The sequence below is a fragment of the Rhinolophus hipposideros genome (assembly GCF_964194185.1).
Source record: "Rhinolophus hipposideros genome assembly, chromosome: 19".
In the NCBI taxonomy this organism is placed as follows: Eukaryota; Metazoa; Chordata; class Mammalia; order Chiroptera; family Rhinolophidae; genus Rhinolophus; species Rhinolophus hipposideros.
Window position 1 is genome coordinate 3029742 of NC_138065.1, and position 23081 is coordinate 3052822.

Below are 23081 nucleotides of genomic sequence, written 5' to 3' on the forward strand. Positions count from 1 at the left end.
TTTACACTGCCCTATAGATGGGTCATAGAAGAACTTTCTGGTGATAACTCATTATGGACAAGGCCCTTAATTTAAATTGTTTAAGGGAGGGGTAAATGTTTCTCGTGGGCCTACAGGGTCTCGGTTGCTTTCAGCTCAAAATAATTCACAAGCCCAAGTGACACATCTTGGGGAGGCCTGTTCTGAACCTCTTCAGAAGGGATTTCCATTTTTGGTAATACGGTGGTCTGTGCCTGCTCCAGCTAAAAACAACAACAAGAAATGCTGGATAGAATTTGAAAAAAAAAATCTTTTTCAACGTATTGAATGCTGACAAGGCAGGAAGGAATGGGAAGATCAAACTCTCAGTAAAGCAGACTCCGGGAGGCGAGCAGTGCATCAGGGCTAATCGTGCCCGGAAGACATTGGCCAAACTGAGCCAAAATGACCTTTGGCGAGTGAAGAAGACAGAGCTGAAGCCCAGGGCTCACTCGAGGTGGGCAACAAGGGGGACACTCCCCATCATACTGGAACCCTAAAGGGCTACTACTTGCTTCAGTTCCAAGCTGAGGAAACCCAAGCCCCCATGGGATCAAATGAACAGTGGTGCTGAGCTCTAGTCCCAGGCAGCCCATGCAGGAGTCTGCAGCCCACATCCGCGCACAGCACTGTGGGAGGGGGTTGGGGTGGAGCGTAGCCAGAGAACTCAGCCTAGACAGATGCAAGCGCCCCTAGGAGCAAAACACACCTTCCTCCTGTACCTCAAAGTCATCCATGGGCATTCGGAAGGATCCCCAGAGCATGCCACCCCTGGCAGGCATCATTTTGAACTGAAGACAATGGAGACCCCAAAGCCTAAGAAAGCACTTTTACCTCCCCTTTAACTGTCTGAAATAATTTAGGTAAAGGGCCTGGTCCAGGAAGAGCTCTATCCCCAGAGAGATCTACAAAGAATGCGGGGCAGCAGCGATTGGAGACAGAGTCCTCTCTCAGTCCTTCCCTGACCCGTCAATATTTGCTTTTCCATCTCCATGTGAATTGTCTTCCTCTTTTTGAAGTCCCAGGTCCCTAGCCCCTTCTCCTTAATTCAGAAGAGCACATAAGCCCCCATCACCTGACTGCCTGTGGGCCCCGTATTCTTATGGAGCACCCCCCCCACGTAGGAAATTAAATGTGTTACTCTGTTAATGTGTCTTATGTCAGTTTGAGTACTGGACCAGCCAAAGAACCTGGAAGGGTAGAAGGAGTCTTTTTCTTCCCCAACACGTCCTGCAGCTGCCCTTCCCAGGGAAGCAAGCAATTGCCAGCCCACATCTACCAAACACAACATCTGGGGATCAGGCAGGGGGTGTCCCATGGCCTCGGTCTTCTCACCTTTAAATGAAGGGCTTAACCAGATGCTCTAAGAGGAGAACCCCTGGCACAGGGGTTCTCTGGGGGCACAGATGTACGCCAGGCTAGAGCGTGTTCCCATATTGTATTCCGGGGTGCCTGTTCAGAGTGAGGAGATAGGGAATGGATCTGATGGACTAGCCCAGCCTGTCTCCTCCAGCGACAGAAGGGGACAGGCAGGAGGCTGTCCCCAGTTCCCAGCTCTAGGGGAGGGCGGAGGGGGAATGAAGGGGTGCAGTGTGTGATGCCCAGACTGGGCCTTTGATGTGTGCATGGGAAGGTGGGCGGCTGGGCCTGTATTAGGGACTTCCAGGGAAGGAGGCAGGGAAGCCCCCGGGGGCACCCTCAGCTTGACCTACTTGGGCCCCCCATAATTGCCCTCTTCCTTCCCTGGGAGACTACAAATAGGGCTGCCCTGTCCCTAGGCTCCTACAGCTGAACCGCCAACCGCCAGTGGTGAGTGCCAACTGTTTGGGTCCTGCTCTGGACTCGGTGTCGGGCAGTTCAGGGTCAGTCTCCTGGTCCCAGGTGTGGGCATGGGGGCAGAGGAATGACCAAAGCTGGGACTGATGGGGTGAGGGAAGTCACAGGTTCTCTTGTACGGTGAGGGGCTGTCGGGAAGTTTGGGTTAGGGGGCGTGCAGGGCTGAGGTTTTGGCTCTGGGGAGGGGCCAATGGGCTAAAAGCACTGGCGCTACCCTCAGTGAACCCCCTCCTGCTCCCTTTGCCTCCTTCCTTCTTTCTTCCAACGTGTTGAGACAGGCCAGGCTGCATGGGGAACAGCGGATTCCCTCGGGTTTCTAGGCACCCAACTTCTGGAAAAGCAGCAGTGGTGGCGCCAGGCAGGCTGGCAGGAGCCCAGAGGGGCAGCTGAGCACCCCTGAGGCTTAGTCCCTGGGATCAGGGCCCTTTCCTCTACTGGCAACCTGGACAGCCTGCTCCAATCCTGGGTGGGCACAAAGAGTTAGACCCCGGGGAGTGCTTGGTCCCATCACCCCCTTCTTCCCCCTTCCCATAGCCACAACCATGCTGGCCATTTGCTGTACAGGGCCGAGCGGAGGGGGACTCATTAGAGGGAGAGGCTTGGCCCTGGCTGCCTTGTTGCAAGACTCCTGTCCCCTGGGGGAACCGAGTGAGTCACTGGGCTCACATGAAAACAACACTTGTCTTCCTGGCTGCCTTCGGGTTTCACCAGGCTGGAGGCTCTTCCCAGAAGGCGGTGGAAGGGTCCAGTGGAATGGGGTGGAGTGGGGTGGGGTGGGCAATTCCATGAAGGGCTTCCCTTCTAACAGAACAAGGTACCCTAATGCAGAGCCTCCTGTCTCAAGACCTTCAGGGGTCAGGAGGGTGGGCTCAGGTGGGGCAGATCACAGATTGAGGGTGAGCTTGCTCCCCGACTAGGCCTGTGAGGTGGGATTGACCCCACTTTACAGATAACACACCTGAGACCCAGGTCGGGGTAAATGCCTCACTTAGGATTGCACACCTGGTGAGGCAGAGGGCATTTCCTTTGGATGATGAGTCCCTGAGTTCGGGGGAGGAGGGATGGTGAGGGGTGGTGAGGTAGTGGGAGCTCCTCGCAGACCTGACCCTCCCTGATGATGCCCAGCTCCTCCAAGGGCCTGAGGACAGGGAGAGCAGGCAAGGGTTGAACGAGTTCCTCCAGAAGGAGCTCTGGGGTCCTGAAGCGGGGAGCCTTCCAGGGCCGGGAGCCACTTGTCAGGTGGTGCAGAGTGGGACTGAGTCCTTCCTGGGTGTTGGGGATGGGAAAATGTAAAGAGAATCAGGGATCCCCTGTGGGGGGGGGGTTCAGGGGAGGGCACTCTCCCTGAGGGGTTTGCAGTGATGCTGGGGAAATGAGACCTCTGTCCAGGAAAATAACAATGGGGGCGCAGTACGGAAATAGATTAGCAGGTGTTGGTGTGGTCAGGGAGGGCTGCTCAGAGGAGGTGGGCTTGTGTGAGCGAAAGCCTGGTAGAGATGAAGACAGGTCTGGGACAGACCCGGAACATGGAGCGCAGAGGTACAGGGCGGTGACCGGGGCCTCTGCTGTGGGCCACATCCTTGTTCTGTGACAGTGAGGATGGCCAGGCCTCTGGAGCAGGCGGTGGCTGCCATCCTGTGCACCTTCCGGGAATATGCGGGGCGCTGCGGGGACAAGCACAAGCTGTGCCAGGCGGAGCTCAAGGAGCTGGTACAGAAGGAGCTGCCCACCTGGACCCCGGTGAGCCCCTGGGGTGACCAGCCTCTGGGGAATACCACTTGGACTCTGAACAGAGAGGCCTGGGACACGCTCTGAGCAGAGGACAGCAGGAAGTGGGGGAGGCCAGACCGTGGGGCGAGGACACCAGGCAGGAAAGTGACAGGGCAGGAATCGTTTCCTCATCACGCGTGCCGCTTTGCAAGGCTGTTGGAGGATGGAGTGAGGGTACAGTGAAGAAACACACAGTAGGCCCTCAGCAGCCATAGTGGGTTGCTCCACGAATGATCTGGGAAGGAGGATGTGGGGTGGGGGTCGGCACGGTGAGTTTTCCGAGCGGGTCGGCCAGGTTGGGCCCAGAAGGGCTGTGGGTTGGGATGGGTGGGGTCGCCCAGGAGTAGGGGGAGGGAAGCAGCGTGTATGAGGCATCCTGCCCCCCCCACGTGGCCCCCTCCCCCCACACAGACGGAGTTCCGGGAGTGCGACTACAGTAAATTCATGAGTGTTCTGGACGCCAACAAGGACGGCGAGGTGGACTTCGTGGAGTACGTGCGCTCACTGGCCTGCCTCTGTACCTACTGCCATGAATACTTCAAGGACTGCTCCCCGGAGCCACCCTGCCCCCCGTAGCCCCTGCCTCAGTGTCTGCCCGGGACCTGCTCCAGCTATGCCCTGTGGGGTCCTGGGCACGGCACCCACACCCCCTGCCCTCTCTCCTGCACCCTCCTCACCTGGAATCTCCCAGGTTTGCCCCTGATATCCTAACCCGTGTTGCCTGGGGTGGGGACCTGTGAAGGGACCTGTCCCCAGGATCACAGCTAGTGACATGCAGAGCAGCCACCCGCTGTCTCCCAGCTGTGGTATGTGATGGGAGAGGCGGGGGGCGCTTTGAGACTGCCCAGGCCCCACGGCATGTGCATGAAGGAGGTCCTGGTGGGAAAAGGCCTGCTGAACTCCTAATAAAGAACTGGTGTCACTCGGTGTGCTTTGGTTCTTCTTACAGGCCAGCCAGGGGCAGTCCTGCAGAGGTCATCGCTCCTCTCTGGACTTTTCCACCGGAGGATGTCACTGGTCCAGCAGGAGGGGGTGGGATCCACACAGACCATGTTGGGCTCTCTCTCTCTCTGTCTCTCTCTCTGTCTCTCTCTCTCTCTCTGTCTCTCTTTGGGAGCCAAAGGGCAGCCTGAGGTTCCCTGCGGATGGAACTCAGTCCTCATGACAGGATGATCTGAACGGAGGGTGGGGCCCTGGGTCTGGGGCGGGGTTGTTCCCTGCCTCTGGCTGTGGGAGCCCAGAGCGGCACTAATAGGATTCGGGCGCCTGAGGTCTGATTAGGGTGTTGTCCCACAACCGGGAGGGGTGCCTGGCCTTGGAGCGGGAAGAGGAGGCCTTGAGGCAGACCCTATCCCCGAAACCACAACCACCTTAGGAACTTAACCCCCACTTCTGACCTTCTCTCAATCCCTGAGTTTATACCCTCCCCAAGGGGTTAACCTGATCCCTGACTCCCCCATTTTGGGCCGTTTCACCCCTAACTTTCCACCCTGTTCTTCATTCCTGACACCCATCACAACTCTAAACTCCAGTTCCTGACATCTCCCCCTCCCCACCTGCTCTTAGTACCTTCACACCATCTCTGAGGCCCACACCTGACTCCCACTTCCGACTCCATCACTGTCTCAACACTGACAAACTTGGTCCCAGTGCCTCCTTTGGGGGAATACCTGCTTCTCCCAGTGCCCCAACTCCTGCCCTGGGCCTCACTCAACATGGCAGAGAACACTTTGGGGAAGGGAGAAAGGCAGCATCAGCTGTGCCACGCGCTGAGCTTGGGGTCCCCTCCCTCAGGGCAATTTCCCACCTGTCACCCACCACCCCTGGAGCATCTTTCCTAGCTGCTGGGTGGCACCACTTGCTCCCAGTCTTCTATGCTCCAGGCACAGACTGTCCCTTCCTCCAGTTCCCTAAAACTCAGGCTGAGCTGTGTACACTGGGGGGAGGAGGGGTGGGGCTGAGGCCCCTGCCTGCGCCCACTGGGGCTCGCCCATTGTCTGTGGCTGCCAGGGGCAGGGAGCTGCATTTCTAGGCTGGGCTGGTGGGCGGGAGGGGGGGGGCTGGCACGCATCACACAGGCCGGGCAGAGGGTTGTCTCCCGTTCTCCCCCATCCTCTGCCATGGGCAGGGCCTGCCCAGGGTATAAATAGGTCCAACTGCTGGGCTCTCCCCATTCTTCCTGTCTCCCCAATCCTCTTCTCAGCGTTTCCTCTCTGTCGACCTGGTGAGTTGTGGTCGCATGACTGGCACGCATGGGGTGTCAGGCTGAGGCTGGGGCAGGAGAAGGGGAGGCTGGTGGGGGCCAGATGTGCTAAGTGGGTCCAGATGTGAAGTTCCGATGTGGAAACGCTGGGGTGGGATGGTGTGCGCGCCCGTGCATGTGCAAGGGGGAACGAAAACAAAAAGAAAGACGTGTGCGGTTGGCTGGATGCCAGCTCTGTAGGACGTTTGGTTGCTGGAGTGTGACCTGGTGCACGTTTGACTCGTGGGTGTGCACACTGGCTTGTGTTTGCTGGACTGCACAAGCCTGTGTGTGCACACTCGGGTGTGGGCAGCAAAGTGAAGGCAGAAGGCAACTGTGGGCTTTGGTCTGGCAGTGTCCCATCAGCCTCTGCCCTGCTCCAGCAGCCCCGCCCCTCGTCTGCATCCCTGCCTCTGCCACCTCACCCTGCCCTCCCTGCGCTAGACCCCGGGTTTTTTCCGTGCTGGGCAGGCCTCCAGCAGCCTCGCCCAGCATGTGGGGGGGAGAATGGGCTGGGCGGGCTGCTGTGGGCTGAGCTGTGGGACCAAAAGGACTGAATGTGCCCTGGGAGCTTGCATGCTGAAATCCAGGGCCTGCGCCGTGGGCCCTGGAAGCGTTCGCTGCTTGAAGCATGCATTTCCCAGGGTGCACACCCTCCCCACCAGGAGCTGAGACCCACCTTTCCCAGCTCCCCTTGCGGTGGGAGCAGTGTCACCAAGTGCTCCCGAGGCATGGGAGTGGGTGGGGCATAGCTGGGGCGGGGTGGGGAAGATAAGGATGCCTCTGTGACCCCCAGATCCTGTCTACCACCATGGCACAACCTCTGGAAAAAGCCCTGGACGTGATGGTGTCCACCTTCCACAAATACTCAGGCAAGGAGGGTGACAAGTTCAAGCTCAACAAGTCGGAGCTAAAGGACCTGTTGACCCGGGAGATGCCCAGCTTCTTGGGGGTGAGTGGCTACTGCCTGGAAGTATGTCCCCCTGTGGTGTGTCCCTGTCAGAGGCTGGACGGGGCCCCGGGAGGCACCAGTCTTTCTGCAGGGCAGTCATTGCCGCGGGCATCTATCACTGCGGCGGGGAAGGTGGCGCTTGCTCTGGCTGCCAGGGGTGGAGACGTGGTGAGCACCTGTCACTCACTTCCTGGCGCCTGGCAGAAAGGGGGCTGAGAATGAACAGGCGGTTAGGGGCCAGGCAGTCAGCCAGCGGCTTGGCACAACCTACCAGAAGGGCAACTCACGCTCTGAGGGGCTAAGGAACTTCCCGAGGGAGTCAGAGTGCAAAGCTGAGGTCCACGAACCAGGGCGGTCCACCTCTTGCCATTACTGCAGCAAAGAACCATTTTTTGTTTCTATGTGGTTTTTACCTGTAAAGAAGACACAGTTACGGAGACACTCACATGCCTATTTCCCCTGAGCAATCCCAGCTCCATCTGTATCAAACTTCATGCAACTTATACGTATATTGCTTTCATGACTATTGTCCCCCTGGGGGGAAGACATGGTCCCCTTTTCCAGTTGCATACAGATGCTCTCCCTTCCTCGCTTGGCCCTGAAGGCTGGAGTTCCAAAGCTGGGCCCCCCAGGAGTGGCCGCACCTGCATGAGCTCCGTCTGCAGGAGGAAGCCTGGTCTAGTCTTGGCTCTGCCCCCAGACTCCCGGTTTCTACCTGTAGCCTCTCCCCCTGCAGAAACGGACGGACGAGGCTGCCTTCCAGAAGCTCATGAGCAACCTGGACAGTAACAGGGACAACGAGGTCGACTTCCAGGAGTACTGTGTCTTCCTGTCCTGCATCGCCATGATGTGCAACGAGTTCTTCGAGGGCTTCCCTGATAAGCAACCCCGGAAGAAATGAGGGCTTCCCAGATGTGGGTGGGGGGCCTGCCAGCTGGGGTCCACCCTGTGGGCAGTGGGCACAGAGCCTCACTCGGGCTTCTTCAGACACGTGTACGATGCTGAGCAAGTCAATAAAGATTCTTAGAAGCTACGAGGCTGATGGTCTGAGACTCTGTGGGGGTGAGGGGTGGAAGCTGAGGGATTTGGGGGGGTGGGGGACTCTGGGTGTAGGCTGCAGTTTTGTGGAGAGACTAGTGAAGGTGGGGGAGGGATGTGGGGTGACTGTGTGTGTGTGTGTGTGTGTGTGTGTGTGTGTGTGTGAGAGAGAGACAGCATTGACTCTGAAGGGATGGGGGCAGGAAGGGGGCACCCAGAGGCTTGGACCGCCCCAGCTGTGGGACCTTATCCAAGGCACTCGCCCCTCCCACCCCTCCCACCTCTCCCACTCGCCTCTGGCAGGACCTCTAACTGAGGTTTGATGGGATTGAAGGTCACATCTGCTCCTGGTTGGGGTCTGGAAAGGAGTTTCAGTGCCCTGGGGGTGACGTGGGGGAAAGGGCTGAGTCACGGGGAGCAGTGAGGCCAGTGTGGAATGTGGAGAAGGGCTCAGTCCCAACGTCCACAGCCCAGGCCCTGCCCTGCCACCGCCCTCCAGTGCCCTGGCTCCTAACCCCAGGAGGATGTCCCCACAGATCAGGGAGGTGCTGTGGGGGTGGCCAGGCCATTGCAGCAGCCTGAGAACATGTCCTTCTCCAACCCCCGGGTCTGTCCCAAAGGCCCTGCGATAAGTGACATCTGCTCTTATTTATTAATCATGTTCTTTCAGAGAAGGACAAAGGACCTCGGAAGGGATGAGTAGAGGACAGTGGCTGGGGTGGGAGTGAGGGAGATGGTGGGAGGTGACTATAATTTTGGAGACAAAACTCCAGACACAGAAATAAAGTTGAGATTCCCCACCCCCAAGAAAATATCAGGCACGGGGTTGCTTCTCCTTAGGTTGAAAGCCAGTAGCCCTGTGTACAGTGGGGACCGCTGAGGTTAGGTTTCCAGGCCACGCCTGGGTGGGATGGGGGCCTTTGAGAAGAGTTGAGTAGAGAGGGCAGGTCCAGAGGCAGGAGGGTTTGGTCCCCTTGACTGTTCAAGCTTTGCCCTTTTCTTCTCATCACATGTGTTCCCTCAAGTTTCAGAAGAGTTGGGTAAGTGACTCAGATACTCCTTCAGAGTGTGACTACAGAGACTTGGGTGGAATTTTAGTTCAGGAAAAAGTGTTCCTCCTCCCTCTTCTCTTTCCTCATCCATGGGCGTGCCCTCATCTGAGTCTCCTGCATCACTCTCTACCTGGGAACTCCTGTTGCTAGGCGACCAGTCCCTGCTGCCTCTCTAGTGCGGAGGACCCAGGCAGACTGGGTGGGCCTGCAGCAGCCATAGGTCCTAGACCCCTCACTCGGTTCTGTGCTTAGACTTGGGCTGGTTGGTGGTAGAACAATGTCTGAGTCTCTCCTGGGTCCCAGGCAATTGCATTGGAACCTGCTCTCCCCAGTCCACAAGCTCTACCCCATCCCTAGGCCCTACACTTCCCTAACCCCCTCCCCAATCCCTGACTCTCAGCTCTCCATTCCAAGGGTCTCTGACAATTCTTTCCCAGGAAGATGATTGAAGTTTAGGAGAAATCATTCATTTGAAAGCCCTTTAAAACCCTTAGGCTCCATACCAGCTAACGACCTTGACCTTGACCAAGCCCTTCGCAAGAAACATCTTCCCCCACTCATTCCCCCACTGAATTTGTCCCCAGTCCTGTCCCAGGAGGCTCTGACCTGGGTCTCCTCGTGTCCCTGGCCCCTTCTCATTGGCCTTGCCTCTCCCCTGGTCTCCCAGGGACTAGAAAGAGGGAATAAAGGCAGAGAGCAGTGGGAGGGAGCCTACTTCTGCTGCCTGGGTTCCCTGGTTTATTTCTTCTTAGGTAAGTCCTTCTGTCTAAGCTCCCTACCCATCTATACGGTGGGGCAAGCTGGGCGACAAGGCCAGGGTGTGAAAAGCCGTGGTGACCTCCACCAAGGAAGACCCAGCTAGATGAGTGGGCATGTGCTCAGGGAGGAGAGGGCAGGGAATTTGGAACTGTGGCTATCAGCCGTTCCTGAGAAGGGGTTTTGGGGGAAAGGTGGGAATCAGAACCAGCCAAGACGCTGCTGCGTCTACTGCGGTTTTGGCTGAGTCTCCTGGAGGTGGGGAGAAGCTGAGTTTTTTGGGAGGTGGGAGGTGAATGACAGGTCTGGTTCAAGAACTGGCTTCTTCCTGCTTGCTCTGGACTCTGTACAGATTTACCTGCAGCCCTCAAGTTCCCTGGGTGTTGCCTCCTTCCTCCCTCAGGGGGAAGTGGTTTTCACATCTGAGTCACGGGAGCTCCAGCAGCCACTTCCCGTGGGTGGGTGTGGCTGTGCTCCGTTCTACGCCACCTCTGGATCCAGCTCTCAAATGATCCTGGCGATTTTCAGAGGCCCCCACCCTCCCTGCTAGTGTGTGTAGTTGCCTGGATGGGAGACGGAGAACAGCTGGACAAGTCCAAACACCTCTGTCCTGTTTCCTCTTGAGACCTCATCTCCCAGTTCCAGCCCCAGCCCCCTCCAATCTCTGGACTCTCTCCTTGCCCTGTCCCCCGCTTCTACAATGGGACAATCCCTGATATCAGGAGATTCAGGCAGCTGGGCAAAGGAAGGTGACTAGGGTGAGGAAAATGAGCTGGGTGGGGCAGGGAGAAATCCTGGCTCCTTATCTGCTCCATTGTCTGCCACTAGTTCTTCTTTTGGGGAGGTCATCTCATCACCCCTTTGCCTCTAGAGCCCTTTTTCAACATCCCTGAAGCAGGACAGTGTGTGGTCTCCTTTGGAGGATGGTCAGTTTCACTGCTCTGGCTGTTCCAAGTGTGCCTTGGGTCTCACTAGAACCCGTGCTGACATATTTGGGTTTACTCGTTGGTGGATTTGTCCCAGTCTCTGGTCCTTGAGGGAGGGGCCTGGGAGCAGGGCTAGTGATGGGGGCAGCAGAAGGTCTGGCTTCCCAGGAAACGTGGCCTTCCCCCTCCTTTCCCCCTCCAGAGTCGAACATCATCATGGAGACCCCTCTAGAGAAGGCCCTGACCACTATGGTCACCACTTTCCACAAATACTCCGGGAGAGAGGGCAGCAAACTGACCCTGAGCAGGAAGGAACTAAAGGAGCTGATCAAGAAGGAGCTGTGTCTTGGAGAGGTGCGTGACTGTCCCATCGCCCGCTATGGTCACCATGGGGGGGGGCAGGGGAAAATAGAGGAAGCACCGATCCCCCTGTCAGGGGTTCCCAGTGGGAGATGGGAAACCCAGCCTGCCTCCATAGAGACCCAGAACAAGGGAACACACACCTGCCCTCAGGGTACCCTATTCTCAGCCAGGACAGACGGCCAAAGGGAACAGAGACCGAATGAAGAGGGTGGACATTCTAGGCCAACACAGCTCTAGACTCTGTTCTGGGGGGTGAGTTGGGTTTCACTGAGAAGCAGGAAATCCGTGTGAGGGTGCAGAGAACAAGATCCAGGAAACTTTGATGTGGAAACCCGGCCTGTGCAGCGTGGCAGAGCCTGTGAGCGGCATCGTGGGGGATGAGGCGATCTGGGGTGCAGGTCGATCTGTGCACAGGCCGAGGGCAGGGCCCCCACAGGGCTCCCAGCTGGTGCTGACAGGGGAGCTGAAAGGATCCTTCTGCTGGTTTGTGAACACAGGGCTGGAAGGAGGCAGAACTGATTCTTACTAGATGGAGGTGGTGGGAGAGAGGTGATCTATGAGGTAGTTGTTATTTACATAGTTAAAAAAACATCCGAGGCTCAGATACATTGTACGACTTGTCTAAGGACACTCAGCTAATGAAAGGTTGGGCTAAAATTCCAGGCAAGGCCCTTCTTCCTTTAAAATTCATCCTGGGTGCCTTTCCTGTCACATCCTGAGCCCTGGCAGGCCTCCCCAGAGGGAAGCTCGCCCGAGTGTGCCTCTGTGGGCAGGGGACTGAAGCAGGTGTGGGTATCACCAGGCCTGCTCTCTGGCCTTTGTGCCAGGTTCTCTGCAACCTGGAGTTAATGAGGGCAGAGGGAGGGCCATGGGTCCAGTATGGGTTAATTACAAGGGGTCCGAGGCCCTCGGGAGGGTTTGGCTATCACAGGAGCCCAGACTGGGGAAAAGGATCACGTCACAGAGAGGCTGTTTCCATCTCTGTATGTCCCATGTCCTGTCTCCTGTGGGAAAGCTGGAGCTGAGGGTAGTGAAGAGAGGAGGGCAGATGTCTGTATTTTCTTCTTGTTCCACTCGAGGGCCCGTCTCCATCCTCTTGATGGAGCTGAGGAGGGCAGCCGGTCAGACAGAGGTAACAGTCGGGTGTCAGGCACTCGTCTCCATACAGCTGTCCTGCCAGCTCTCCTAGCAGGGGAAGGATGCGCTGGCTTAGCTCTAACACGCGGCAGTCATGGAGAAACATGTTGTTTGGGTCGATCCTCCACTGTCCCCTATAGGGACAGAATAAGTTAGAGACTTGGGTCCTGCTCAGTGCCACACGTCACCGAGCTGTTACTATTAGGTGTCGTATAAAATCTAGATTATTGGTTTGGACAGTGGAACGTGGTGAGGGGCAGGGGGGCTGCTGGCCCTGCCTTCCTATTGTAACTTATTTAGATCCAGCTGTCAGGTCACTGAGCCCCTGCTTGCTGCCAGGCCCTGTGCTGGGGGCTTGGGGGCGACTGGGGGGTCCAGAGGCTCAGGGTCACTGACTCAGTGGGGGATGGCCCCGGGGCTGCCTTCCCAGGGGACTGGTGGCCCCATGCAGTGAAGGGACAGTGGTGGCTGACCTGTCCCTCTACCTGGCTCCTCCAAGAAGATGCAGGAGGGCAGCATCGATAACCTGATGAAGAGTCTGGACAAAAACAGCGACCAGGAGATCGACTTCAAGGAGTACTCGGTATTCCTGACGACGCTGTGCATGACCTACAATGACTTCTTCCTGGAGGATCACAAATGACTGGTCTGCCCGGCCAGGCCTCTGCAGCTCCTCGCACACCCTCTGGGGCCCTGTACCGTCCTCTGCGTCCCAGGTGCACTGGGTGGCAGCCTTCCCTTTCAGCAGAGGAAATAAAGATTTTCCACTCTGAGACGTTTTCTTCACTTTGGCTGCGGGGTGGGGCAGAGCATGGCAGGCAGGGTTTCTCCTTGTGAGGTTTGAGGGCCTCTGGGTGTTAGGGTCCTGGGCTCCCATTCCACTTCCTGTCTGTCTTCACTGTGGGCGGCACTGAGCTTACCCAGGCTTAGTTTTGCCCTTCTGGAAAATGAGGAAGTGGGGCCAGGCTTTTGCTTGCCTCCCAAGAATGCTAAGATGCAGAGAATGCTAAGGGGAAAGAGCTTTGAGAGTGAGGATATTGGGGGCGCTGGGGTGTGGTTCCTGAGGGCAGTGGTGGTCAAGCCAGACTGACTTGTTGCCAGCTCTCAGGAGGCCACCCTGACAACACTGTTAAGAGGGGCCCCTGTGGGGACAGAGTCCCAGAGAGCAGTTTCCAGGCTCTCGGCCTCACGTGAAAAGGTGCTGGCTCAGTTATTAGATGGCCATCAGCTGGAATCAGTTGGCCATCCGATGTGACTGGGTGGCCGTCAGCTGTAACCAGTTAGCCATTAGCTACTCATATGACTGCTGTGGCTATGCCAGGGAGGTTGGTTGGTTGGCAGAGAAGCGGATCGTGTTGATCCTACTTCCTGTGTCTCGCCAGGCTGCCAGCGAGAAAGGGGTGCAGGAAAACCCCTCATTGGGGTACTGGCGGGTGTTTGCTTTTGCGTCTCCCCCGGCCGCAGTGGAGAGTGTAGTGGTGTGAGTCCCGTGTCTGTGGCCTCACCATATCCTGTGTTCTTGTGCAGGGAGGGGGAGCAGAGACCCTGCAGGACAGCCCCCTTCCCTCTCCTCTATTTCCCCTTGGCAGCAAGCTCCACCCCACTAATCACCTTTCAGTGGAGGGTAAGTAACTAATGATGCTGGCAGGGCTGGGCTCAGACGAGGGCGCACATTAACCTGAAAGCTCCAGGTGGCATTCCAGGTGACCTGGGAGGGGGTGGGGTGGTGGAGGGATCTGGTTTTGCTGGGGGATAGACGTTCTAGAAGTCCTTTACATCACGTCCTGTAGACCACGGCTGCTGGACCTTCATGTAGGGTTGAGTCCAACCCCCTCTGGGGGGCACCCTTCTCGCCCCCTACACATGTACACACACTGCTCTGGCCCTCCACCTCGTTACCCCTGCGTGTCACGTGGCACAGCAGCAAGCAAACTGAGCAGGGATCTCCATTGGGTCCCTCCCATCTCCCTTGTAGGCACCCCTCCCTCCTCCACGCGGGACAGCCCCTGGGCAGGAGGCGTGAAAAGTGGAGTAGACCGGGTAAGTGTTGTGCAAACCATGGGGTGGGGCGCCGGGCGGGCGTGGCGCATGGGGTGGGCTATCGCCTCGTCCGGACACCTGTCGCTATAAGGCGAGTGGGCGGCCGGTCACTCAGCGCATCCCCTCCCCGCTCCCTTCGGCTCCCCTGGAGCTGGGCGTGAGCTCTGGCCCCCCGCAGCCGTCCCTCGGTCCCTGGGGTTGGTGTAGCCGCCGCCCCGGCCGGCCCTGCGGGCTCCAGACTGGGCGGGTCCGCGGAGCTGCTGGGCGGCGGGAGAGGCGGGAGCGCCCGCGGGCCCCAGGCTATGGCTTCGGGTGCGGCGGGGCGGCTCCCGGAGTGAGCTCTCCTGGGGTGCGGGGGGCGTGTCCTGGGTGTGTCAGCCCGCCGTGTGTGGCCCCCGTGGGGCTGTGCGTGTAGGGCTGGGGGTGCAGCTCCCCCCCCCCCCATACTCCCCAGCGTCTCCTGGATGCCCCAGCACCATTCTCAGCGGGGGCCCTACTTGGTCCTTAGAATCTTTGAACCAATCTTGCTCCTTAGCTCTGATCCCCCTCAGGTCGCTGATCTCGTGGCCCTGGAGTCTATCCTCTCTCTCCTTCACGTCCTGGGCTGTCTCCTGATAGCACCTGCGTGTGCCTGAGGCCGGGCGCTTCACGCGGAGCAGTCCAAGGAAGTGGGGGGTAGCGCAGGCTGAGCTCTTGGGGTGTGTGCGTGAGAAGGCCCTGCTGCTCATGGCACTGACCAGCCCCTCTGCCCCAGCTCGGAGTCCAGCCCTCAGACATGGCAGCCGCCGTGGGTCAGGCCGATGGCCTCGTGGTGTCCGCTTTCCACAAGTACTCTGGCAGGGAGGGCGACAAGCCGTCCCCGAGCAAGGGGGAGCTGAAGGGGCAGCTCAGGGTGCGCTGTGCCCCAGGCTCCCTCTTCCCACCTCTTGCCTTTTAGAAGCTTGCACGGTTGGACCACAGGAAGGGCCCCGGGGCCGGAGCTCCTGGTCTGCACAACCATGTCCAAGCCTCGGCTTTATTCAACTCCATCGGGGAAAGTACCTTTCGGTCCCCGCACTGGCGGGCAATCGGGGCGTAGAGGGAGCGCCCTCGTGTGGGTAGAAAGCAGGACGCTGGTGGGAAGAGTCGGGGTTGGTTTTCTTGAATCCCTGGGGAGGGGCCAACGGTGGTGGCATTGGCCATCAGGGGCCTTTTCTGTGAAGAGGGACACAGAACTTGGACTCCCAAGGAAAGTCAGCAAAAGAATCTTTTGGCTCCCGACAACGAACCCTCAAATAAAGCAACTCAACTTCATCTAAGACACACGACAAATAGAATCTGAATCCTGCCCATCCCCTCCCCTACTTTCAGGGCTGAGGTCTTCCTACAAAGAGGGAGGTGTGAGACCCACGGCCTCGGAGAAGGCTGCTCTGGGATCTGGTGGGGGCCTGCCAAGAGGTTGAAGAGAATCAACAAACGACACAGCCCCCCCCCCCCCCCCCCGCCGCGAAGTAACCAGGTGTGTCACTGTAGTGGAGAGGAACAGAAACATGGATTTAAGCAATAAAACAAAACCCGGAACAAATGGCAAATCTTTTGTTGGCTTTGAGGGTGTGATTTTAAAGGGTTTTTTTTGGGGTGAGGTGGGAGAAAGCAGCATTTACAATGGAATCTGGTGAGTGCAGCCATCCAAGGGTGGGACTGGGTGTGGCGAGGGGCACAGATGGCTCATTTTTATTGCGTTTGCCTCCAGGCTGCTCATTTTTATTGCATTTGTGTAAAGTTGGAAGTGAACCCTTTGAGCTCACTCGGTGGAGCAGGGTCTGGGCTTAGAGGAGAGGGAGAAGGTCAGGTGTGAGCCGGGGCGTCACACCTGAGGTTGGTCCCGGAAGTCCAATTCACCTGCAGGTGGGACAGTGGGAATGGCTCCTTGTTCCCTCGCTGTGCGTCACTGACGTTAATCCTACTATCTAGTCACTCTGACACCTACACTGGGACAGCATTTCTGTTCTGCAAGATGAAGAGTTTTGGAGACTGGTTGCTTCACACTGTGAACTTACCACTGCTGAGCTGTACACTTAAAAATGGTTACGATCAGGTAAATTTTGTTATGCATTTTTTTTACCATAATAAAAAAATTTAAAAACCACAAATTTAAAAGTATTACCAAGAAATCAGCACCTATTATATGATCCCTGGGGAAAGAGTGAAGGTTGGGAATATAAAATGGAGTCATGTTAACCAAGCTGCTAAAAGTATTAATATTATGGAGGTGGAAGCATGAGGAAAGATTCCATTCTTGTTCTGTCTAGCCAGGCACCAAAGTGGCAGCTTGGAAAGCTCAGCACCTGCTGAATTTCATCCCCCCACTGGCTCCCCTGCCGGGGCCTTTTTGTGCAGGACATAAATTAAATGACTGTTCTCAGCAGCCCCGCCTAGGGTACCTCCAGGGGACACAGCTTTTAACACACCGTACAGGCAGGCCTTGGAGATGTGGGTTTGGTTCCAGACCGCCACAGCAAAGTGAATATTGTAATAAAGCGAGTCACACAAACGTTGGTTTCCCAGTGAATATAAAAGTTACATTTACACTGTAGTAGACTGTAGTCTATTAAGTGTGCAATAGCATTATGTCTAAAAAACCAATATACATACCTTAATTAAAAATACTTGATTGCTAAAAAATGGTAACCATCATCTGAGCTTTAGCAAGTTGTAAGCTTTTTGCTGGTGGAGGGTCTTATCTTCAATTTGTAAAAAATGCAATAAAATGAGATATGCCTGTACTAGACCATCTCTAACATCCCATCTAACACAACCGTGTTTCCCTGAAAATAAGACCCAGTCAAGACAATCAGCTCTAATGTGTCTTTTGGAGCAAAAATTAATATAAGACCTGGTCTTATTTTACTATAATACAAGACTTGGTATAATATAATAATATAATAATATAATATAATATAATATAATATAATATAATATAATACTGGTCTTATATTAATTTTTGCTCCAAAAGACGCATTACAGCTGATTTTCAGCTAGGTCTTATTTTTGGGGAAATACGGTAGTGTACTATAGTTCTTCAGCTCACAGCCTCACTCTTGGGCTAGGCAGTTGGGCTATGTGTTTTTATGAGATATCTTATTGCAGCTATGAAGTCCATTAAAAGCAAGTATCTAAGTAAACTGAAATTACTTCCTCTGAATTGCTATGGATAAGGAATTCCCACAGGGCAGAGAATAGATCTCACCCATCATGGCAGCCAAGGCAATGAAGAGAGTTCCTGGCACACAGAAGGCACTCTCTGAGTACATACTTGTTGAATGAAAGAATAAATAATGGTAGAATAGGTGTAATAATAAAAAAATAATTCGTCTTCTGGACTCCATCTTGCTTGAGCCTGCCATGTTAGTTAGAAACTTCTGCTTAGCCCTTCACGTAGATATGTTACTTGTTAAAGGATTCTAACCTGTAGCCTAGGAATTCCAGAAACAACCTTCCTGCTCAAAACTACTTCCCCAAAGAGACAAGGAAGGTATGTACAAAAATAATAACTGTTTATTAAAAGATTTGTAGGGACCTGTGACTGAGACTATGGCAACTGGAGTTTCTTGACCAAAAGCAAAGAAGTTTCATCATCCCCCTTGGACCCTTGCTGATACCCAGCCATCTGTGGTTTTTAATCACCTCCTGACCTTAAACCTCTCCCATTTTTCCCTTCCCCTGATGTTTAAGGAGCCTGAATTCTATACTTTCTCCAAGATGGTTCTTTAGGATGCTAGTCCGCCATCTTCTCTGCTTGCTGGCTTTCTGAATAAAATCACTTTCCTTGCCCCAACTCCTTGTCATCTGACCTGTCAGGTGTTGTGTGATGAGCAATTCAAGCCTTTTCACTCAATTTCAGTTGTATTTACCACACTCAAACAACCAATGTTAATAAACTAAAATGCATTCTTCCGTAGCTCTCTTTATGCTCGCGCCACTATGTAGAAATACAGTTCCACACAGGATGGAACATAAGAACTGTTTTTGTATGATGTAATTGCATCCTAAAACTTAGATCATGATACACACTTCTCTCATTTTATTTTTTTCTCTATTTAGCAATGTATCATGAAAATTCTTTCAAGTCAACTGGTAAGAGATCTAAATCCTTTAAATAGCTGTATATTACGCCATGGCATGTAAGCACCACAATCTATCTGACCATTTCCTGTTTCCCTAATGGTGACATTTCCTACCCCCATTTTCTTCACTACAAACTATAATAATAATATTGCTGAATAAGCATCTTTGTGAACACATTCTTAAGGACCGATGCTTTTATTTCTTTAGTACAGTATCCCAGAAGTGAAACTGCTGAGTTGAAGGGCACATGCATATTTAATTTAAATTGCTATTGCTATATTACTTTCCACAACAGCGATAACAATTCACACTTCCCATTAGAAGGAAATGAGAGAAGCCTTTCCCAGCATGGACAGCATCATTTAAAAACTTTTACCCTGTCTGACAGGGTCCAGTGGATTTTGAACTGAAGAGGTCTAGTGGTAGCTGAAAAAAATGAAAATGAAAAGGCATCTTAAAGAAAGCGTAATCTTATTTCACTTATATGTGGAACGTAAAAAACAAAATGAACGAACAATCAAAACAGGAACAAACTCATAGATACAGCGAACAAATTGATGGTCATCATATGGGAGAGCGGTTGAAGGGGCTGGGTGAAAAAGGGGAAGGAATTAAGAAGTACCAATTGGAAGTTTCCAAATAGTCATAGGGATGGATGTAAAGTCCAGCACAAGGAATACAGTGCATGATATAGTAATAACTACGTGTGGTGTCAGGCGGGTACTAGACTTATCATTCGGTGATCACTTCATAAGGTAGATAAATGTCTAACCACTATGCTGTACACATGAAAATAATATAATATTGTAAGTCAACAGTAATTGAAAAATAAATTTAAATAAATAAATACAACAAAATGTGAAGGTTGGGAACAACAACAAAAAGTGCAATCTTCAGAAGCAGTCTTTCTCAATGAGGCTGTCTTGAGTTGTGAATGCATTTTTGTGGGCAGTTTCCCAGCTGCTGAAAACACTCTAATTCTCCACCTAGACGGACAAGGGTAGGGGCAGCCCACTCCATCTTCAAATAACCCCATGTCTTGTCTGATAACTTTGAGATGCTTTGGAAGTTTTTCAGGGCCTTGTTGCAATTGTAAGCTATAGCTCCTGTTTCCTTAATTATTTCACTTGTGGATAGAAAGTACCATGCAGAGGAACTTGTACCAGCTTTAGTGCTGAGATGTCCATATATCACTTGCTCAGAGATAATAAAAATGGTTCCTGCAGTAGAGAGTTGATTGGCATTTTCTTGGTCTTTTTGGATTATGGGGGTGTAGAAGAATGCTTTCTAGGTCCGGGAAACTTTGTTTGATTTGAAAATGTAATGTAACCTTTAATATTTAGGCACAGCTCAATATGTAAATGGTTAAGAATTCAGATTTTAAAAAATACTGAGGTGACGTTGCTATGCCAACGAAAATAAGAATATTTTGGTACCTAAAAAGTACACACCATACCAGAATACTGAAATGTAGAAAACAGGCATTGTGATCACTTATTCTTTAACAGACATGAGCGAACAGTCAGATTCTCAACCAAGCAAGAAGCCCCTGTGCCTGCTCTCCTTTCTCAGGGGACAGAATAAATGTTCGCAGTCTGCTGTGGGGGAACTGCCTCCAGGAACCAGTCAAAACTTTTTAATGCATTCCTTGGTCCTGTTCAAAGCTCAGAGCTGAGGTGTTAAGGCTAGGAATAGGCAGATGTGATCCAAGACCCAATCAGAAAATTAGTAAGTTTGGGAGTAGAAACTTCTCCAAGAAAGTGGGAAGAGCCTTTAAAAAAAATATGTGTGTGTTTCCCCATCCCTTGCCCCAAATTTCGGGGAAAAAAATTTGCCCTCTTTCTTTTTTGTCTTCCATTGCAGATCAGGGCAGGCTGGGGCTGATGGAGCTCACCGGATGGCTTTCCTTCCTACTCGTGGCAGGGTCCCACTAACCCTGTGATAGTCCAATCACTGGTCCTTTGGCACCCCCTGCTGACCATTCGCTCCCCATTCAGCTTGGTCTTGCCTATGGCCAGAGCGGTCCGGGGTTGACAATGGGTTGCCTGGGAGAACCAGATGGCCAGATGTTTGGACAGCAGCTGGCTGGAGCAGAAGCCAGACCCCTCCCTTCCTCTTTAGGATCAAATAACACTGCCCTCGTGATGGGCGGCCCCACAGTGTAAGGAAAAAGTTGAGTTAGACTTGGCTCTAGTTCGTCTTCCACACTGTGGTTAGATGTGTCTTTCTGGTAAATAAAGGTGGTTGCACAGCTTCCTATATTGGCTTCTATGGACGGAATGCTCACTGCCGCCCTCCACCCCCACCCCCACCCCACCCCTACCCCACCCCACCCCCACCCCCATCCCCGCCCCCGCGCCAATTTATTGGAGGTTGGGGCCTTTGGGAGGTAAGCAGGTTCGGATGAGGTCAGGGGTGTGCAGCCTCCTGCTGGGATTGGAGCCCTTATAAGGTCGCCCTCTGCTGCTGGAAAGGAGTGCTGCTCGCCTGCGCGACCGGCCCTGGTGTGATCTTGCCAGGTCCATTCCATGATTTGTTCCTGCAATGTCTTCTGTCTCCTGACAAACCCACTCCAGGTTCAAATGTCACCTCCTTTGTGATGTCTCAGGTCTCAGGCACAGGTAAGAGCTTCCTGCTTTTATCTCCCGTCGTCTCCCCGACACAGTCCTCTATACTAGTCGTTATTACACCTTAGTGTAACAGTCTGTTTATAAGCCTGTCCCCTCCCCACTCCTCTTTCCTTATCCCAGCTGTGAGCTCCTCAGCGTGAGGGACCATGTCATCTGCATCTTTATTTAGCACAGGGCCTGCCACACAACAGGTGTTCAATAAATCTTTGTTGCCTGGGTTCACTCACTTCTACACTGTGAAGGGCTGTGGGATAAAGGACTGAATGTAAGTACCTCCAGCCCACATGGGTGGATGGCTGGGGGAAGGCTGGAGAGCAGCCATGGGGCTGGCACCAGATCCCAGGGCAGACCTGGACGTGAACCCTGGCTCTCTTGTTTCCTGGTTGTGTGTTTTTTTGGGGAAAGTCACGTATTCGCTCACAATGGCCTCATCTCTAAAATAGGCATAATTACAGACACCAACGTGCAGGGTCAGGATTAATGGGAGGAGGTAGGCTAATGTTTAAGAGCCTAGGTACATGTGTTAGTTTGATGAACACACGCAAAGTAAACACAATAACAAAAAAAGTAAAAATCATTTGTACCATGAATAGTTTTTTTTAAAGATTTGTATTAAAATATAGTTAGCATACAATATTATATTAGTTTCAGGGGTATACCATAGTTATTCAACATTTATACACCTAAAGAAGTGACCACCACAAGTCCAGCAACCATTTACTGTACCATGTTCTCACATTATTATCCCTCATGCTGTACATTACATCCCCATGACTTATTTGTCTCATACCTGGAAATTTGGAACTCATTCCTTTTCATCTTTTCCTCCCTTTTTAATTTTTCAGTTACAGTTGACATTCAATATTATTTTACCTTAACTTCAGGTGTACAGCATATAGTTACACATTTATATAATTTAAAAAGTGATTCCCCCTGACTAGTCTAGTACCCACTTGGCACTATACATAGTTATTACCATATCAGTGACTATATTCCCTATGCTTTACGTCCCCACGACTATGCTGTAACTATCAGTTTGTACTTCTTAATCCCTTCACCTTTTTCATCCACCACCCCAATCCCCCTCCCATCTGGCAACCATCAACATGTTCTGTGTATTTATGAGTCTGTTTTGTTAATTTTGTGTTTTAGATTCCACATATAAGCAAAAACACATTGCATCTGTCTTTCACTGTCTGATGTACTCCACTCAGCACAATACCCTCTGGGTCCATCCATACTCCTGCAGATGGCAAGAATCTATTCCCTTCCCTGGCTGAGCAATATTCCACTGTATATATGTACCACCTCCTCTTTATCCATTCTTCTATTGACAAACACCCAGGCTGCCTCCATATCTTGGCCATTGTAAACAATGATGCAATGGACATATGGATACATGTCGTGCAGGGGACCCTGCTCGCTGCGCCATTTGTCGTGCAGGGTATCCGGCGGGGTCTCTGCTCCCGCTCCCCACATAAGAACGTAGGACATGGGGAGGCCAAAAAGGAACACCCACGGAGCCATAAGTAGGGGAGTCATATCACTATATTCTCACCGGCGGCATCTGCCTCTCTGCAATCCGCTCTTGCTAGCCCCCATTCTTTCTGCTAGCGTAGCCACAGCAGTTATATTAGTGGCCAATGGTTTATGGGTTACAGCTGACGGCCAACTAGCCACAGCTGATGGCCATCCAATCACAGTTGATGGCCATTTACTACCTGAGCCAGCACCTTTCTATGTGAGGCCGGAGCCTGGAAACTGCTTTTTGGTGCTTTGTCCCCACAATACACATGTCCCCTTGAAGTAGCTTTTTGGGTTTCTTTGAATAAATACCAGGAAGTGGGACTACTGGGTCCTTCCTCGTCTCTTGTTGTAGCCTTTGTCTGGTATAAGTACTGCTACCCAGGTTTTTTGTTTTTCTTTTCTATTTCCATGAAATAACTTTTTCCATCCCTTTATTTTCATCTGTGTGTGTCTTTCAATCTGAAGTGAGTCTCTTGTAGGCAGCATATGTAAGAGTTTTCTTATCCATTCAGCCACTCTATGTTTTTTCCCCCTTACCTTTTTTTAAAAAATAATTGTTTTATTTCAGCCACTCTATGTTTTTTTCCCCCTTACCTTTTTAAAAAAAATAATTGTTTTATTTCAGCCACTCTATGTTTTTGATTGGAGCATTTAATCCACTTACATTGAAAGCAATTGTTGATAGAT

General features: G+C 52.9%; 3 protein-coding genes across 5 annotated transcripts; all 3 read left to right on the plus strand.

Moving 5' to 3' along the window:
• Positions 1 to 1720: 1720 nt before the first annotated feature.
• Positions 1721 to 4462, plus strand: S100A3 (S100 calcium binding protein A3). Of its 2 annotated transcripts, none has more exons than XM_081026561.1 (3): positions 1721 to 1827; positions 3449 to 3594; positions 4036 to 4462. In XM_081026561.1, exons 2-3 carry the CDS (start codon positions 3454 to 3456, stop codon positions 4198 to 4200), a joined length of 306 nt encoding a protein of 101 aa, XP_080882687.1. In that variant the 5' UTR covers positions 1721 to 1827; positions 3449 to 3453; the 3' UTR covers positions 4201 to 4462. The 2 variants fall into 2 exon arrangements, with proteins under 2 accessions (XP_080882687.1, XP_080882688.1); XM_081026562.1 differs by lacking the exon at positions 1721 to 1827 and adding an exon at positions 2648 to 2668.
• A 1277-nt stretch (positions 4463 to 5739) lies between these two features.
• Positions 5740 to 7853, plus strand: S100A4 (S100 calcium binding protein A4). The gene is made up of 3 exons (XM_081025236.1): positions 5740 to 5848; positions 6663 to 6818; positions 7555 to 7853. Exons 2-3 carry the CDS (start codon positions 6678 to 6680, stop codon positions 7717 to 7719), a joined length of 306 nt encoding a protein of 101 aa, XP_080881362.1. The 5' UTR covers positions 5740 to 5848; positions 6663 to 6677; the 3' UTR covers positions 7720 to 7853.
• Positions 7854 to 10806: 2953 nt separating this feature from the next.
• On the plus strand, positions 10807 to 12733 carry LOC308487331 (protein S100-A5; the record flags this gene model as incomplete). 2 transcript variants are annotated; one of them, XM_081025414.1, is made up of 2 exons in its annotated part: positions 10807 to 10944; positions 12590 to 12733. In XM_081025414.1, 2 exons carry the CDS (start codon positions 10807 to 10809, stop codon positions 12731 to 12733), a joined length of 282 nt encoding a protein of 93 aa, XP_080881540.1. The 2 variants fall into 2 exon arrangements, with proteins under 2 accessions (XP_080881540.1, XP_080881541.1); XM_081025415.1 differs by having other exon boundaries at positions 12593 to 12733.
• Positions 12734 to 23081: the final 10348 nt, after the last annotated feature.

Bases quoted from the DNA above. Each gene is read 5' to 3' on its own strand.
- S100A3 (XM_081026561.1), top strand. From the start codon at position 3,454: ATGGCCAGGCCTCTGGAGCAGGCGGTGGCTGCCATCCTGTGCACCTTC. The intron at 3,595-4,035 runs GTGAGCCCCTGG...CCCCCCACACAG, and splicing joins AGCTGCCCACCTGGACCCCG to ACGGAGTTCCGGGAGTGCGA.
- S100A4 (XM_081025236.1), top strand. From the start codon at position 6,678: ATGGCACAACCTCTGGAAAAAGCCCTGGACGTGATGGTGTCCACCTTC. The intron at 6,819-7,554 runs GTGAGTGGCTAC...CTCCCCCTGCAG, and splicing joins AGATGCCCAGCTTCTTGGGG to AAACGGACGGACGAGGCTGC.